Source organism: Vidua macroura, chromosome 5 (assembly GCF_024509145.1).
Source record: "Vidua macroura isolate BioBank_ID:100142 chromosome 5, ASM2450914v1, whole genome shotgun sequence".
Taxonomy (NCBI): Eukaryota; Metazoa; Chordata; class Aves; order Passeriformes; family Viduidae; genus Vidua; species Vidua macroura.
Genome location: NC_071575.1, coordinates 58,761,915 through 58,779,787, shown reverse-complemented (window position 1 = coordinate 58,779,787; position 17,873 = coordinate 58,761,915). Strand labels below are relative to the sequence as shown.

Here is a 17,873-nt window from a genome sequence, read left to right as displayed (position 1 = left end):
AAGCAAAAGGAGTGCAAACAATACTTATGAAAGCCTGAAGCTCTGCCACAGTTTCATTTCATTGGTGCAGCTATGTCATAAACTGTTTAATGTTCTTTTTTTCCCCTTTAGCTTAAAAGCATTCTGGTTAAAGGCATTTTTTGCAAATTAAACTGAGGTTACACTAGCACAGACCATTCAAGTATGGAAAGGATATGCACAAAATTTGTTTTGCTTACTCAGCATAATGGTTAGCTGATAAATTTAAAAAACAGTATCCTTCCTCTTTCTACTTGGCAATGTCATTTTACTAGATAAAATTAGGGAGAATTTTATAGGTATTCATAACTTAAAATTGGCTATATGCTATTTCAAGTATTTATTTTAAGTCTGTTTTTGCTGAATGTGGTTTGTGTTAATATTGGAAATGACCAAGTTAATTTTGGCATTAATATTAGCTAATCTCTGCTAATACAGAATTGCTCTAGCATCATAAAAGCTGCCTTTCTGACCATTGCCAGCATACCTGTACGCTATGTGGGCCATATCCACATTGGCAAATTTCCAAATTTGTTTTGATTAGAGTTGCAGAGCAGTCTCAGATGCACCAGCAGAGGCTTTTGTCATATGAAACTGAGCTGAGAGGTTCACTACAGACACTGATGGGAGCTTAGTCAGCAGGACCAGAGTGGGAAATAAAACCTCTCAAATGCATGTAAGTAGGGTAAGCATCAGGAGATCAAAACAAACTTGTTTCCCTCCCCAGTGCCCCTACTGGCATCCTAGTCCTATCACTTGTTAATGTTGCCATACCTAGATCCAAAAATGGGTTAAAAGTATTTCTTACTACTACTAGTTAATTCTGGTTGCTATTACTTAATGTGTATTTTTTACTATTTCTAGGTAATATTAAGTGGTTTAGTAGTGGGTCTACCCTAGTAGGGAGAGTGACCCAGATGCTAACAGGAGGAGAAATGTGGAGTTTTGAGAAAGAGAACTGAAATAGAATTTTCAGTGTATGGATGATGGAAATTTACATCAACATTGCTTCTAACTTGTAAAAAATACAAAGGAAAACTAAAAAACTCCTGCATTAGTTTTTCTGGTGAAGTTCTTACAAGTTCAGAGTCCTCACCATGAAAACTACTGTACCTAGGCAGGGAGTCTCCAAGCATTAGCTATTTCATGTGGATATTTCATTCCATTTGGGACATATAGGGGCTTGTTTCAAGTAACAAACAAGAACAACATCCCAGTAGATTCTTTTAAGTGTATTTGGTGCCTCAGAGGCTTTCACTCCATAAAGCAGAGGCATCAATATCTCAGGTGTCCAAAAAAGACTGTGAGGTGGTAATCCATCAGTGGAAGGGAAAGATGTGTTTAATGGCTAACGAGGGAGGAAATATGACAGAAAAGAGGCCAGCATCTAACCAGAGGAAGCAGTAGATGGAATTAAAGACCTTTCATAGATGACAGCATGCTTTAATGGCTTATATTTTCAAGATAGGAAAGTTCATTTGTTTGCTGAATTTGTGCTAGTGGTTGCTATAATTGCAAGAGAAAATTGTGCTGAGTTAAAGAGAGAGAATCTTGTTTCCATATACAAATACAATTGATTCTTCTTTAGTCATAATTTCTTGATCAGATTTTTTGTCCTGCAATCTCCCACAACAAAATGTATTTTATTATAATTACAGTTTTATTACAGTCAAATTGAAAATACAGAGAACCTATTGAGGTGACAAGAAAAACTCATGTTTTATATTTCAAAAACTTTAGAATAAGGTAATTCATCAAAACCCATGATCTGCTTTAAACATTTAAAGGTATTATGTCACAATGCAATAATGACCAAAATTAAGGCATCCAAAAGAGCTACTGTTCTGGACAGAAAAAGAAACTGAACAAATTGAAGTTTCTTTCAAGCAGAGCCCAAGGCATGCCTTCAAGAACATTTTTTCTTAGATTCCATGTACTCCCCTAAGTTTGCAATATTTTAGAAACCAAGCACTCAGTAGGTGTCTTTTTATTGCCAAGTTATCTTTACTTATTTGGGGAAATTTCTGTAAGCCTGGGCTGGGTGCAGTGTGTGCCTTTGCCCCGAGCAGGCAGGGTGTCAGAGCAGGGCACTGACACTGAGCCACTCTGCTCCAGCCAGTGTTCAACAGAGACCTGCCTTTAGACAGGGGCAGCTGCAAAGCCCATGAAACAGACACAGTAAAGGAATTTTTAAATGAGGAGTTTATATGTCCTTAGAGGATAATATGTAAATATGCAATAACCAGTGTGAACTTGTCAAAAATATGTGAAAACCAGACCAGTTGCCATCTCTGACATGGCAGCAGAGCTGTTGGAGAGGCAAAGGGGCAGAGGAGTAGCAGAAGTGAGGAGGTACAAGGTACTTTGATTTTAGGAGGATTTGAGACATGGATTTTTTCCTCATGTGACATTCTTGTAAGAACTAGGATCTGTCAATTACTTCCTCAGAAAGAGACTTACAGATGATAAAACCTATTTAAATTCTCCAGGATTTTATGCTGGAGGAAAGGAGGTTCCTGAGTTGGGAAGGATCTCTCTTCTTTGCCAGGTGCTATTCAATATTTTCATTAGCTGCTTTAGGTCCTAGAGCACAGTGTTTTTCCTCCGTGTTCCCTCTCCTGGGCCTGGCCCTATCCTGCTCATTGGCTCCCAAAATGAAGTCTCAGCTCACTGAACAGAAGTGAGTTGTTTTCCCACTGTTGCTATTCTGAAAAGAAATCACCTTCATCATTTTGTGAGAGTTCTGGTCTGCTCTGGGATGGTAGGTACTACTGAAATATCTGAATCTCTGTCCAGCTTTTGGCACTCCCTCAATCAGGAAAAATATTTGGCTGTGTTGAAGGATACTTTGAGGAAGCAGATTTCTTGTCACAGTGAGTAATATCAAAATATTTGTCAAATTCTAACAACTATGAATTAACATTGTGTATTTAACTTTCAAAATAGATTTACCTCTGATCAGGAGACTCATGGAATAGATACTGCCTTCCTTTGGGGATCTGCCTTTATGATTGCTCCAGTTCTTGACGAGGCAAGTACTGTAATTAAAAATGCCATCATACTGGAATAAAAGAAACGAATGGTGCTTAGGGCATTGGATGACATGCAGAGCATGTTTGCTCATATCCATCCCTTTCTACTCTATGCTGTCAAAGCTTGCAGAACACATTTCTGAGCAGCACAGACAGTACAGAGCTTTCTCACTTGAAGTGGGAGGATGAAAGTGAGGGCACAGCCTTTCCCTTTTACTCCAAGTGAGGAATGGATGTAAAGAGGCTGGATGCTGCCCCTCACGTGCTCCTGTTATTGTGCTGGCAGCAGTCTCCAAGGACACACACAGAGCAGTAATTGTCGAGCTAGGAAGAAACACACAGATATGAAAGCAAACTGGTTTCCATATTACCGCTCACCCACAGTGTTTTGGAACTGCATCTCTCAAGGGCTGTGGTAGGAGTTTCCCAGCATCACAGGAAAAGGCAGTCATTATGGAAACAATAATGATAATGTAAGCTGCTAACAGGACAGGTTTTAAAAAGCAGCATTTTCCTCTGCTGTGCTGGCCACATGGCTCTCCCTGCTTGGCTGGAGCAAGGGTGTGTTTCTCTCCTTGCCCACCACTGACTGCTGGCAGCACAAGAGAGGCATGTCTGAGAAGATCTAAGTATTTGCATGGGATGTATCCTAGTGCTGTTTGCAATCAGCATGCTGCCAAAATATCTGATATATTTCTAGATGTTGCTAATGATCAAACATTTAAACAGGACACTGTTACCTTGTTTTTTAACCAACCCTTTTGTCTCTGTGAATTTAATATAAATTAAATTCTAAAACCATTCTGACCCCACTGAGACACTTCATTCATCAGTCCTTTATCTTCAGACTCCCACAGGTTTCTAATAGCTGAAGAGTAAAAAGATTTCACAGAGTCTCAGACCAGCAGGATGATAAAGGATGGGAAAAAAAACCTTCCCATGAAGAGGGACTGACAAGCCAGGGGAGGCTTCCTGCAAAGAATTGAATAAAAGGGGACATTATAAGGATATTTAAAATGATAGGGGGTCTAGATAAGGAGTTCCTGATGTTTTTTGGAGAGCTGCAGCACAAAAGGAAGGCTGCCTGTGTTGCGATGAGGGAAGCAGAACTGTGAAGGCAGCACATTGCTGGATCTTGCAGTGTGATAGCTGGCAGCCAGGGCTGTGCCAGTTGGTGGGGCAGGGGCAGAGGTGAGCTGTAAGCCTCTCACTGTGGCAGTGCAGGCCAGCAGTGACCGTGTCAAACTGCCTCTTGGCAGCTGCTTGTGTAGGGAAGATGAGTCAGGGATGACTTGACTTTCACTCCTTGAGTCCTAGGATGAGAGCAAGTGAGACATCAAAAAAAAAAAAAAATAGAATGAAGAACTGCCTTGCACAGTTATTTAGGGAGTCACAAAGGTGAGGCTCAGTCATGGAGTCATAGAATAGTTTGGGTTGGAAGGGACCTTCCAACAGTTCCAACCCTCCTGCCATGGGCAGGGACATCTCCCACTAGGCCAAGTTGTTCAAAGCCCCATCCAACCTGGCCCTGAAATCATCATGACTCAGATGATGGTTACACACTTTTCTGTAGACAAGAACATCCAGGGTTGTCATAATACCACAGAGAAGAGATGGAGAGGGGAGCATCTTGCCTTTTTGGTTTTTCATATGTCTAAAATCCCTAAAATGTCAAATGGTAACTTTGCCTTAACTCTTCTCTTCCACCGTTACTTTTCTTGCTCCACAATGTTCCTGGGATAGTCCTTGGGGCTAATCCATAATTCTGCAAAGGGACAGATATCTACACTGATAGTAAAAATTAATATGTTTGTGAGAATAAGCAACTTGTAACAAAAATGGAAGTATGTTTTGATCCCAGCTGTTCCTGGAGTTATTAATACAAAGTGCCTTTAGCATGATCTCATCCCTGCAGCGATCTGACAAAACACATGCTGCAAAATGAAGTACAGTAATTGTGCAATTAGCAAAACATTTATTATTTATTATTACTTATCTGCAACTTTAAATTGTTTACAAGAAGAGAAGGATCTGCATCCTCTGTGTGCTACAGCTCATTCTCTGCCTGTTTGTGGGACAGGAATGGTGCAAGGGGCACTGAGCAGTGGTGTCCTCTCACTTCAGATGTGAAGTCCTGTCTTGAAAAGACTGTCATAGGGCTGCTTAGATGTTGGAGGAGTGCACCTAGGCCAGTTACATTTGGAAGACGTAGAGCTATATACTTGAATAAAATAATAATGTAACATTGACTCATCCCAGGCTATGGCAGTAAACCCCCCCAAATAGGATAGGCTTGTCTGTTTAGTATTATAGATTAGCCAGCACTAGTCTACTGCTATGACAATAACTCAGCCATAATATCCAAATTTGATGTTATTAGAATATTCAGCATACATCTCTCCATGCACAAATATAATAAAGCTAATGTAATATCAGAAATACAAAAAGAAAAAAGACTAATCTCTTTATAACAATTACAGGGAGCAAGATCTGTGAGTGTATACTTCCCTGAAGCACAGTGGTTCGACTACTATACCGTATGTATTTTTAAGATTAATTTTCTTACTTTTTTTTTTCTAATAACTTAAAATGGTACAGTTTCAGGAAAATAACTTTAACAATCTTCAGCAGTATTTTTACCTCAGCATCTGTAGATGAAGAAAACTAGAGAAAAAAAAAGTCTGCATCAGGCTAGCTGGGAGAGTAAATGACAGAGCTTTCAGAAACATTTTGTTTTCTATTTTTGCCATGTAAAGCTCTAAGACACAGTGAACAGAATTTTCAAAAGCAGCCTAGACATGCATGAAAATGCCAGGATTTCTTTCTTTGTCCCTCACTTTTAATTCTTGTTCTGATACACTTCCACTCACAGAGACAGAGGCAGAAACCTAAGCCACACTCCTAAGAACATGCCACAAACCCTCCTGTGCATGTACTTTTGCACATACATCACTTTTGACAGGAGCAAAAGTGGAGCACAAGGTGAGGCACCCCTCTGGAAGATGCTTCCAAGAGCTGCAGAACAATCTGCTCCCAGTACCTTCTCTTCAGGGCCCGAGTCTTGACCTTTCCAACACCATCCCCAGGACCACATTTCCAGAAGTGCTCTGCTGCAATCTGCAGGCTAAGCCCAGCTTGGCTTCAACGGGAGCAGTTAAGCTGATGCTAAGAGCTTTCAGAAACGTGAGCCCAGGATCATCAGGCTGTTGTTAAGTCTCCTGAGTGTCCCTGGCAGAGGAGCAGGCAGAGCAGAACTTGTCTCAGAGGAAATGCAGACTGTTTTTTAAATAAGTTTGGTCATTTTCAGCATTTGGCTGGTGTCCTCAGATGGATGTTCATCCAACCCTTTCCTTTTTCTCTTTTCATGAGACTGTGATGCTGCAAAGTCCAGCATTTAATTCAACTCTCCTTATGGTTCCCTCTGAGCCCTCTTGCTGGGCTGGGCACAGGGACAGTGGCCTTTGTCCCTTGCCCTGCCTATGTGCCTGCCCCTGGCATTGCTCGCCTCCCAGTATTTGGCACTTACTTGTCATGCACATGGTGCGTATCCAAATCAAAGTTGGGTACTTGCCATAAATCATAATTATCATTTACAGAGGGCAAGGGCAAAGTCTTCCTGTTATTTTCTCTGTACATAAGTCTTTTTTTGAGGTTTTTTTGAGGCATTAAACCAGAAAAGGATGATGCAGAGAACTTAATGCTGGTTGTCTACACACACACAAATTTCACTCTCTGAATGCTGTAATTACTGTTTGAAAGGGAAAGAATTGTTCTTAGAAGAGAAGAAAATCTATAGTTTACATTCCCAAATGACTATGAATCACTTACCTTAAACTGAATTGTGACAGGCTCCATATGTAAAAAAAGAGGAAGCAAAAGTTTCTTTTTCTTTTTGCTCAGTGTCTTGATGAGTGGGGTTTTTTTCACAGCATATGGAATAATGATACAATTTTAAAAGACCATTTGCTGTCTTTCAGTCATGATGCTTCTATCTCAGGCATATGCATAACTGCAGAGGCTAGATCCTCTTTCATGTTAAAATGGAAAGTAGAATAACACTCCTGAAATCCATATTTTAGTTTGTTTTTTTCACTGATGTAACTGAAATGAAAATATACCCCTTGCTCTCTTTTTCAGTATGTATACTGCCTAGATTGGCATTTTTTTAACTGCATTAATTTTTGTGGTAGGGTCTTGAAGTGCCAAGTGCCTGGAAGAAGACCTACGTTACTGTGTCTGCCCCACTGGAGAAGATCCCTCTGTACATCCGTGGAGGGTACATTCTGCCACAGCAGGCACCAGCCACAACCACTACTGAGAGGTAACATCACCTGTGTTTGTACCAAGCAGGCACGGTGTGGGTCAGACCCACAGACAGTCAAAAGAGCAATCAAAAGAAAATAGAGAAGAGAGACTATCTGCAGCTCCCAGCTGCCATCCCAAGTGATAAGTACAGTATTTTTATACCAGTATTCACTCCATTTCATTAGGAGAAATCACCTCAGAGATGACCCACGTCACTGTTAGCACAGCTGATGTCTACTCCTGGCTCTGTGATTAATGCTCAGAAAAGCTTTTGCACCTCTTACTGCCACACTGACCTGCTGTCAATCATTCAGAATAAATGTATGCAAGGGGAAAAGCAAAATTCTTCTTGGGTGAATTTATCAAATGCTGTAAAAAAGGTGGAAAAGCTCAAATCTTTCTTCAGGAAAAATATTTCCCCATGCCAATGGATAATATACTGCTCTCAAGTCTGAACCATGCTCAGAAGCTAATCTGAGTAAGAAAGAGAGGGGACAGCACTGTGCAGCAGCCATAGTAAGGTAGTACTGGTTACCAGTTGACTCCCAGACCATCCAGTTATTGTACATTAAGGCCACAAAAGAAGGGGGAGCTTGTCCACATGAGCACTCAAAACGTGGGAAATCTAGATGTCAGTAGAACAAGGCAAGGCAAAGATTTTGCTACCACTTTGGAAGTCCTTTTGGTGCACACTGTTGTCATTCTTCTGTCATGACCTTTTTTGTAACCTTAAAACGGGAGTTGTGTTCAGAAGTTTTTGTTAAGTTGCTTGGAAGGGACAGTGCCCACGGGTTGGTGCTGACACTTCTCAACATGTTTGTCAACAGCCGCCTGAACCCATTTGGACTCATTATTGCCCTGGATGAACAAGGACAAGCTTCTGGATCTCTCTTCTGGGATGATGGTGATTCCATTGGTAAGTCTGGTCCACTGGCGTGAAGCATACAGTACCTGCATACAGGGCTCTCCTCAGGCCACCTTTCAGCAGCACTGGCTCTGGCTCCTGCTAGAAATGGCTGGAGAACTGACCCCAGAATGAGCAGTAGAAAGTTGAACCTTAGTCAGCCAGGCACTCCCTGGCAGCCAGGAGGGCCACCTGTGTCCTGGGGGCATCAGGCACAGCATCGCCAGCTGGGCAAGGGAGAGGATTGTCCTGCTCTGCTCTGCACTGGAGTGGCCTCATCTCGAGTGCTGGGGGCAGCTTTGGGCAACTCAGTGTAGAAAAGGACTATTAGAGAACATCTAAAGGAGGGCAACAAAGATGGTGAAGGACCTTGAGGAGAAGCTGTATGAGGAGCAGCTGACATCACTTGGTCTGTTCAGCCTGGAGGAGACTGAGGGGAGACCTCACTGCAGTTAAAACTTCCTCATGAGGGGAAGAGGAGGGACAGACGCTGATCTCCTCTCTGTGGTGACCAATGACAGGACCTAAGGGAGTGGCCTAAGCTGTGTCAGGGGAGGTTGATGTTGGATATTAGAAAAAGTTTCTACCCCCAGAGGGTGGTTGGGCACTGGAACAGGCTCCCCAGGGAAGCAGTCACGGCACCAACCTGACAGAGTTCTAGAAATGTTTGGATTATGCTTTCGGGCAAATGGTGTGACTCTTGCGGATGGTGCTGTGCAGGGCCAGGAGTTGGACTTGATCATCCTTGAGGGTCCTTTCTAAGTCATCTTAACTCTGTGATTCTGTGAAGGTGAAAAGCTGATTGCTGTTGAAGTCAGTGTTTTGATATGAGAAATGTGTGACACTGGGAGTAGCTGATCTGCTAGAGAGGGCAATCTCTCACATTGTGTTCTCCTGAGATCAACCTAAGACTAGAGGAAGATATTAAATAGCCCACAAATCATCTTAGCCTGACCTTAGCCCTTGCTACAGTAATGTGAACTGCTTATGGATTTTGCTGCCTGTTTTGATAACAATCCTCCTTGCTTTGTGTTTTGACAGATACTATTGAAAAAGAGAATTACTTCTTGGCTAAATACACATTCAGCAATGTAAGTGGCAACATACAAGATACGTACTTACATACAGGTAGCTGTAATTTAGTGTAACCATTATAAGGTGCTGATGTTTATCTTCTAGCTCAGTTTGTAAGCCAGGTAAGTTACCTAATGCTTTCATTTACAGCTAGCTACAAAATAGTCCAACTATGATCCTGCAGTTTTATGTCTGCTTCATTAAGTATCATAGTGACACATGTCATTAATGTCCCTGCTGCAATACAAATCTGAAAAAACCCACATTTTCAGCTTTTTTTTCCCTTAGTTGAAACTTCTGGGGACAAGGGACCTTTCTCTTGTGTTCCACCTAGTGACTTTCAGTCTGATGGGTGGGAGAAAGCTAGATTCCTCTCTTCAGAATATTCCAGCAACCTTTTAACTTCGATCACTTAATGTTTTTGTTTTGTTTTGTGGTGCAGAGAGTTATGTAGTATCAATTCTTTAGCTTGCATTTCCTTGTCTGATAGCACAAACACTGCTCCCATGGTGGGTGTCCTGTGGAGAGCTCCAGCATGCTTCTGGCAACCCACTGTGCTGATCAGATGCTCTGTGCAGTGCAGGAACAGATTAGCTCAGGGTCAGTGCACTGATGCCTTTCACACAGTGCTCAGTTCTGTGCAGACATGTCCTGAGAAACACCTGTAGAAAAGCCCAACAGTTAAGGCTTCAATTGAATAAAATACTGTAAAATGTGTCTACCATAAGTTCATTAAGTATATGATAGTAAGTTGTAGCAGTTACTGTAAAACAACCTTACCCTGCTTCAATAACCTGTCTCTACAGATCTTATTTCATCTGCAATTCTAGCATTTGGTAATAATAGGATATTGTATATAGACTATGGCATGGTTTCTCCCCAGCCTCCTGAACATAAGCCAGCATGTGCCCAAGTGGCCAAGAAGGCCAAGGGCATCCTGGCTTGTATCAGAAATACACAGGACTGGGGCAATGACTGTACCTCTGTACTTGTCACTGGTGAGGCCACACCTCAGAGCCTGTGTTCAGAAAAGGGCAGTGAAGCTGGTGGAGGATCTGGAGCTCAAGTCACATGAGGAGCAGCTGAGGGAGCTGGGGATGTTTGGCCTGGAGTAAAAGAGCCTCTTATTGCTATCCAGAACTGCATGAAAGGAGGGTGAGCCAGATGGGGGTTAGTCTCTTCTTCCAGCTAATAAGTGATAGGACCAGAGGCCTCAGGTTACACCAGGGGAGGATTAGATTTGATATTAGGAAAAATTTCTTCACTGAAAGGGTTATCAAGCCCTGGAACAGGCTGCTCAGAGAAGTGGTGACGTCACCAACCCTGAAGGTATTTAAAAGATGTGTAGATGTGGCCCTCAGGAACATGGTTTACTGGTGGACTTGGCAGTGCTGGGTTAATAGTTGAACTTGATCAATTTAAAGGTATTTTCCAACCTAAATGATTATGTGATTTTCATGCCATGTATTTCTAAAAGTCCCAAAGTAATCTACAGAAAATGTCAAAACGATAAAATTGTATTAACCCCTATTGTGATATTACTCTTAGAAGATCTGTCTTCCAGGAGCAAGAGCAATCCAGGGTAAGCCAATGGGCTTTATTATGTAGCCTGGTATGTTCGTGAGATATTTTCCTGGAACTAACACCACATGGGTAGACTTCAAATTTTATTTTAACTTACTTTGTTCTTGATTTACCAAGAAAAAAATATTCCTTCTTTTTCAGAAAAAAAGGGTATTTCAACAGCAAAAAGGAAGAAAAATCACTTTGGTTTTCTGTAGTCTGTGTATAATAATTTATTGCAGTAAGGCTACAGAAAAACAATATCCAATTTTATATTAAATTTTGAACTCTGCAAATTAGATTGTTGCTTCTCTGGCACTTCCATTTCTCATTGCTCATATTTGACTTCTGCCTGTAAATCCATGACTGAATTCCCTATCTGCATTCCAGTAATCTTTAATGTCGAGTTCTTATTATGTGTTTATAAAGAAAACAGTCAATCTCAAATAACAATTTGAAGTATGAGAAATGTGTGAATGTCTTAGTATTTGTTGCACATTTCTATATTCTTAAAAAATGCAGAAGAATAATTTAATGACACCTAGTTTTAAGAGAACACTCAAATTTTGTTCCCTGAGAGATTTGCTGCTAAGGTCTGACATCACAGCATTTACTCTGAACCCAGCATGGGGTGTTGCAAAAGTAACAGCTACAGGATTATACCCTTTAATTTATATTTTCATTTAAACAACTTGAAAGTGTAAAGAAGAATTCAAGATTAGGGCAGGCACTTAATTCTCAGAGAATGATTAAAGCTCTTGCTCTGTGGTGCTGTCTCACTGCAGTTGGCATTTTAATTCCCTTGACATATCCCTTCCAATATGCATAGTGACTAAGTGACCTAAATCAAAGTGCCCCCTTACATGAAGCCCACCAGGCTAGAAAAATACTTGATCCACCTGTATAAGATCCACTGTACTTCAGGGATGAGCAGGGAGGTCCTGATCCTGAGGAGTGGCAGACAAGGCAGGTATGCTCAACCTGTACCAGGTGGGTACCAAAGGGATGGTGATGGAAGAATTGTCCAATAAAATTGAAGCTTCTGAAAGGATGCATTAGGCACTAAGTGACTGGATAGCCTGAAAGGAAGTTTCTCCTAAAACTGGTCCAATATTCAGGGTTAAAATATGGGGGGGTGGGGGGGGAAAGGTGAAGTTGATAGGATTAGAGCTACATGGTAAGAAGAAAACTCATTGCTCTTTTTGCTCAGAGTACAGAAACTCTGGCTCCTGGCATCAGATCAAGGGTTTCATGTTGTTTTGCATTTATGGGGTTTTGAGTGATATCCATAACTCCCTCAAACAAGAAGTCAGGACCTTCCTGGGCAATTGCTTCAACCATTAGATGCCTGGGGAGGAGTGGGTCACATCCATCCAGACCATCCTGCATCCTGTTGCTCTGTGCAGGGCAGGGAGTTGGACTCCATGATCCTTATGAGCTCTTTCCAAGTCAACATATTCTGTGATTCTGTTTCCCCAAGACCTCTAGTTCTAGACCTTGGTCAGGGAAAATGGTGTCTGCTGAAGAGTCCTGTCTTGGGCCTCTGAGCTTGAGAGCTGAGTTCAACATTACATTGTGCTTCCTGGGTCTGTGTGGCCACCTGAGCTGGCTGTCCTGAGACAGCAGTAAAACACCATAGGGAGGTGCTCTCTCTAAACTGAGCCTCCCTCTGTGCTGGAGCTCTGCCAGAGGGACTAAGACACCACATGTAATAGGTACCCTAGAAACTTCTCTGGAGGCTTTTGCAGGCCTCTCCCTGTTTGCTAAGTAATAGCCAACATTCCTTATTTAGGCAGTTTAAATCAGTGTGCTGGAGCTTAGCACTTATTTTTAGCGTGGATGCCTGAAATAAGCAGTCTAAGCACAGCCCTAAGTTACATATACTGTGATCTAGCTCCTGCTCCCCTCCTACAATGCACTACTGAAATAACATAAGCTAATTTATGCAAAAGGTTCCATCATGGGTTTCTCCTTGGCATATTTTTAAAAAGTCATGATTGCATAGCCATCCAGCATTTCCTGAGCAGTGTAATTCATCTTTATTTCCTCAACAACTTTGATCACATAACAAATGTGATGATTCTTCTTCATTGCATGTATGGGAAATTACTGTCTCTGGTGAGCCAAATGAATTGGCTTAATGACTTCGTATGTCCTCTTGGTACACTCCTAAATATGGGATGTATAGTAAATAAAAAGTACAGCAAACAAAGCTCTGTGGACATACAATGTTCCTTTAGTCTCCTTAAAGCTGGGACATATATAACAGGGATTTCTAGCAGGAGATGTGCTACATAAAATAGGAGTAAACATCTAGCAGCTGCTGTTTGTGGAAGATACTAGTGTTTTAAAGCAGCTAGTTTTGGATGTTAATTCAATCTGTCTTAAGGTCACTAATTGAATTTCTGTATCTGGATTTTGGCTTTGCATATGCCACTGTACTCTGCAATGGGTACAAGAACAAAATTTACATTGATTAAAAGTAGAAAAACATGTCTTCTTGGACATGTTTTTCTATTAATAATCCAATTAGTGCTGTAAATGTGATTTACTTTCTTAGTTTATAATCATACATGAAAATTGTCTTATGTACAAATTAATATAACTGTTGTTTTTTCCTTTATGAGTTCAATATCTACATTGGAAGACATTGTGTATGTTCAGTGACAAGGATGAAATCTTGTAAATGTGCAGCAAGTCACCTCTAAAGGGCTGTCATGGTCCTAAAGTTTTCTCTGTGGATTTTTTCAGGGAAGCCTGAAGACAGAAATTGTTAAAAATGGCTACCGTGGAGCTGACACTCTGAAGTACAACAAAATTACCATTCTTGGCCTGAAACTGAGACCTCAAGCTGTGTCTGTGAATGGAAGATCCATCCATGGAGATGCTGTGGCTTATGAGATCAGTAGGGTAAGACCTGAACTGAGAGTTTAAGAAAAAAATTAGAGAAAGAAGGGTGAAGAACAGTGAAGAGAGATGAAGTCAGTGAAGGACAGGAACTGTTTCTCATCCACACTCCTTTACATGTTGAAGTATAACCAGACGCCCATTCTTGATACAACAGTCTGACATTTAGGAGAGGAAAAAAAAAAGGCAAAAGCAAGAGCTCTTTTAGGAAACTCTAATCTTTGCTTATGCATGTGAACTCTCTTTTACTTAATGTCTGCCACTTACACAAATTTTTAAACTGCTGAAATACTGGAAAGAAGATACAGGTCCATGAGCTGAGAGCACAGTTAGCAGCTTTATGGGCGTTCTAATCGTTCTGATAAAATGAGAAAACCTGTCAAAGTTTTTATCTGCTGCTGAAAAGAAGTGTTGTGGATTTTTTTCTCACAATTACTTGGTGTCCAAAAATTATTCCAGTGTCATTGGCTCTAAGGAGCATCACCCTGTCTTCCAAAGAGGTATAATTTCAGCATTTTAAAGTGCCAAGCCTCAGCATTCCAGAACAAAATGCATGACTTGCTTCTGCAGTGCTCCTCTGGCACAAATGTGAGGACATTCCAGAGGGGATGGACTGAACACCCCTAATAAACCCTAAGCAGCAACAGCCTCTGTGGTCCCAATTTTCTTTTGCATAGGAGTATAGACAAAAGGAGCAAAACCTTTTGCTTCCTTTCCTCTGGCCACTTGTTCCATATCTGTCACCATATCTGTCACCACCAGGCTGAAGTGGTCATTCACACTGTGTATGAGATGTGTACTCACATCTCAGCACTGGTTGCATCTAGGGAACTCCTGGTGTTAACACTGCAAAATGTCACTAAATCATCATGCAGTGAAAGATAACTGAGGCAACAAGTAGATGTCACATCTTATGTTACCCTACCAACTTGGCTTAGTGACTGAGTTTCATTTGCTACCCAAGAGTGATATACATACCTGATACTACCATTTATTATATTGAAGGAATCTGTAAATGTAGAAAATTGCTGAGAATAAATTTCTGCCTTGGAGAATTGTAAAAATCTCACTTTCAGAGACGATGTCATAAATAAACATAATCAGTATTGCCTCAAGGGAAGAAATTGTTTAACAGCCTCTAAGCAAGCTCAAAGCAACATAAATGTGGCAGGGCAAAGAAAACATTCAATTGAGATGTGCTTGAAGGTACCAATTACAGAAATCCAGAAGATAACTGCAGACTAACAGCCTCACATACAAAGATGATTTTAAAAGACTAATAAGTTTGTCTCAAAAATATAATTTAAAATTTGTTTTAAGAGAAAAATATCATATTGGTGACTAAGATCTACTTCAAATGCTGGAAGAAAATACTCACCAAGCTGATGTTGTAGGGGTCCAAAACTACAAAAAAGTTAAATTTTCTGCACCAGATAAATATATTCCTCTCAAAATTCTGAGATTTAGTCAAATCTCTCCCACCATCCCTGTACAGATGTTACAATGTCACTATCTATATTCCTCTCATATTTGACCCTCTAATAAAAAAATTGAAAAATAAAAAAGAGCACTAGCAGCAGCTTGGGTTTCAATCTTGAAAACTTATTCATGTAATTAAAAAAATGAAATGCAAAGGGCAAATTTGCCACTTTATTACAGGCATAGTGAGATTACATTTTGTATAATAGTTTTATAAGCAGAGACCCCACTGTTTGAAGGGCTGCAGTAGAAAGTAACTTCTACCATATTGGTTTTGGTTTCCAGAAAGCAAATTTACCTAATAGCAGTGCTGAAGTGCTTATTGAGCCATATTTATTTGTATATAAATAGAAACAGGTTGCTTAGTAATAAGCCACTTCTTTCTCTCTGATTCATGCAGCACTACCCTGATCTGACATTTGCAATATCACAGAATCTTCCTATTATTAGGCGTCTGTTATCTATTTTTTCCTCTGGAGTCTCATGCCTTAAGGAATAGTACAGTGACTGCAGCAGGGGTGTTAGAAGGGTACATCTGTTGGCCAGGCTTGTGCTGACAGTGGGCATAGGGAAGGTTCTTTTTATCACACTCGCATCCTCTGCTGGGAAGTGCAGAGGTTCCCAACATCCACAACTCCCAGTGTCCATGCAGTATTGCAGTCTGGAGTAGCCTCTCTGGCTGCCTGGCAATTTTCAGGTTGCTGTTTGGATGGGTTTGCAGTACTTTTGTCTGGATTTTTCCCTGTATTTGAAGAAAAGGCAAATTATTCAAGAAGTGGAATTCCAACTCACTAAGCAGTAGAGGTGTGAATGGGTTTTGTGCATTTTAAGAGATTATTAATTCTGAAACCTAAAGATGAAACTGGTGAAGTACTGAAATGGAAATTATGTGAGTAGCCCAAAATACATTAAATTTAACACTGAACAGGAAGAGAGCAGGACAGATATTGTATTTACAATTTAATATTTAATTCATGTAATTAATTAATTTTAAACCATTCCTGAATTTCTAAAAGGGATGTTGAATTGGATACAGCAGTAGGAAGATGCATACTGCCATCAAGTTAGTCTCACCTACCAGATACTTTAAAGAAATCATGAAGGTCTAAACTGAAGTTTCACTTCTTAATCTCTGTTTTGAACTTTTTTTTTTTTTTTACATTACCATAATTCATTATTTTGTTATTTTGTGTCTCTTTTTTCCACAGAAACTGGTTTTGCGGATTTCTGCTCCACTTACTCAGGAACTCAGCATTAAATTATACTAGAATGGTCAGAATATACTGACTTAATTTAGCATCTTTAGCCCTCAGATATGTATCCCACTTTGATTTTAATGTAAAAAAAAATAATAGTCATTAAAACATTGCATATGAACCTGGTGACTGATGACTGATCTTTTTTTTATGTAGTATTTCTAACTCCATATTCCTCAAATAAAATTTTCAATAGTAGTTAAGGAGTATTAACATAAGCTGATGTGTGTTCAAAATAGCATAGAAGAAAATTCTATCTCACCACAAATGGAGATAATATTTGGAAATGTTCTCAATGAGACCATAGTCTACACAGCATACACTGTTTGGGTTTTTTTCAAAGCTATGGTAGGGAAAATAAAAGGAACAACCAATTAATTTCCATAGCCCAATACATAACCTGCCATTAATATAATGTGCAATACATATAATGTATAATCTAATAAATATTAGTATAATAATATATTATTATATAATCATATCTAAAAATTACCCCATTGTCTCAGACTACAAGATGTGCAACTATAGTGATCACTCACTTTTTCTCTCCATCCTGAAATGCAATTGCATCATCCTAGGCTTGTCTTTGTCAAAGTGAGTTGGGTCTTCTGGAGGAGCCTTAAGACTTGGGTCTCTCCAGAGCCTTTGCTTGTTGCAGTAAGGTCTGATGTGAGATATGTTTGCTTTGCACAGTGCAGAGAAAGCAATTTGCACATCAGCTTTTTTGTGGGAAGAAGCTGGAGAAAACAAGATACTACAAAAAGGTGTAGCTGAAGATGGTGAGAAAGGGCTGAGGAAGAGCAGAATATGGGCAGTGGGGTGAAGGAGGAAACGGTGTCAGATAAACTGACCTTCTTCATTGCTGTAGAATAGAGCATGTGACTACAGTCCTCAATGAAATAAACTCTTGAAAAGTGTGCCACTCTGAGTCTATGGACTCTGCAAATGAAGGTCCTTGTGCAGAGGAATGATGTTAGCAGGGTTCATGAGAGCTGTGTATTTGGGACAGAGGAAAGGAGGAGAACCTCTGTTGGAACCATCAGCAGGCAGCCAGACAGAGCAGTGCTTGCTGCACAAACCTGAGCAGCAGCAGAGGCCCAGATGATGTGTCTGCACTGTGTGTCATGGCTCTGCACTAGAGATCCCAGAGCAGGGCAACCAGCAGGGGCTCCAGCAGCACAGGAGGTGCTGGTCCAGAGGCTGCTGGCCACAGACATTGTCTTGGGCTTGGCCACACTGCTAGTCATCCTCTTGTGCTGCCTGTGAGAGCCCTGTGCCTGCTCACCCCAAGCATGTTGCAGACATCAACAGAGAAAACTGCTGCATGGCTTGACA

The 17,873-nt window shown here is 40.7% G+C and overlaps 1 protein-coding gene across 2 annotated transcripts in view; it reads left to right on the top strand.

Moving 5' to 3' along the window:
• The window catches only part of LOC128807898 (sucrase-isomaltase, intestinal-like), a 59,087-nt gene extending 42,424 nt beyond the window's left edge, over positions 1-16,663 (top strand). Inside the window, exons 17-23 of one of the 2 annotated variants that reach the window (XM_053978591.1) lie at positions 2,965-3,049; positions 5,531-5,587; positions 7,241-7,371; positions 8,183-8,271; positions 9,301-9,350; positions 13,648-13,806; positions 16,491-16,663. In XM_053978591.1, the coding sequence (XP_053834566.1) occupies positions 2,965-3,049; positions 5,531-5,587; positions 7,241-7,371; positions 8,183-8,271; positions 9,301-9,350; positions 13,648-13,806; positions 16,491-16,550 (631 nt within the window). In that variant the 3' untranslated portion in view covers positions 16,551-16,663. Of the gene's footprint in view, positions 1-2,964; positions 3,054-5,530; positions 5,588-7,240; positions 7,372-8,182; positions 8,272-9,300; positions 9,351-13,647; positions 13,807-16,490 lie in introns of both variants that reach the window. The other variant, XM_053978592.1, reaches the window with a different exon arrangement.
• The last annotated feature ends 1,210 nt before the right edge of the window (positions 16,664-17,873 follow it).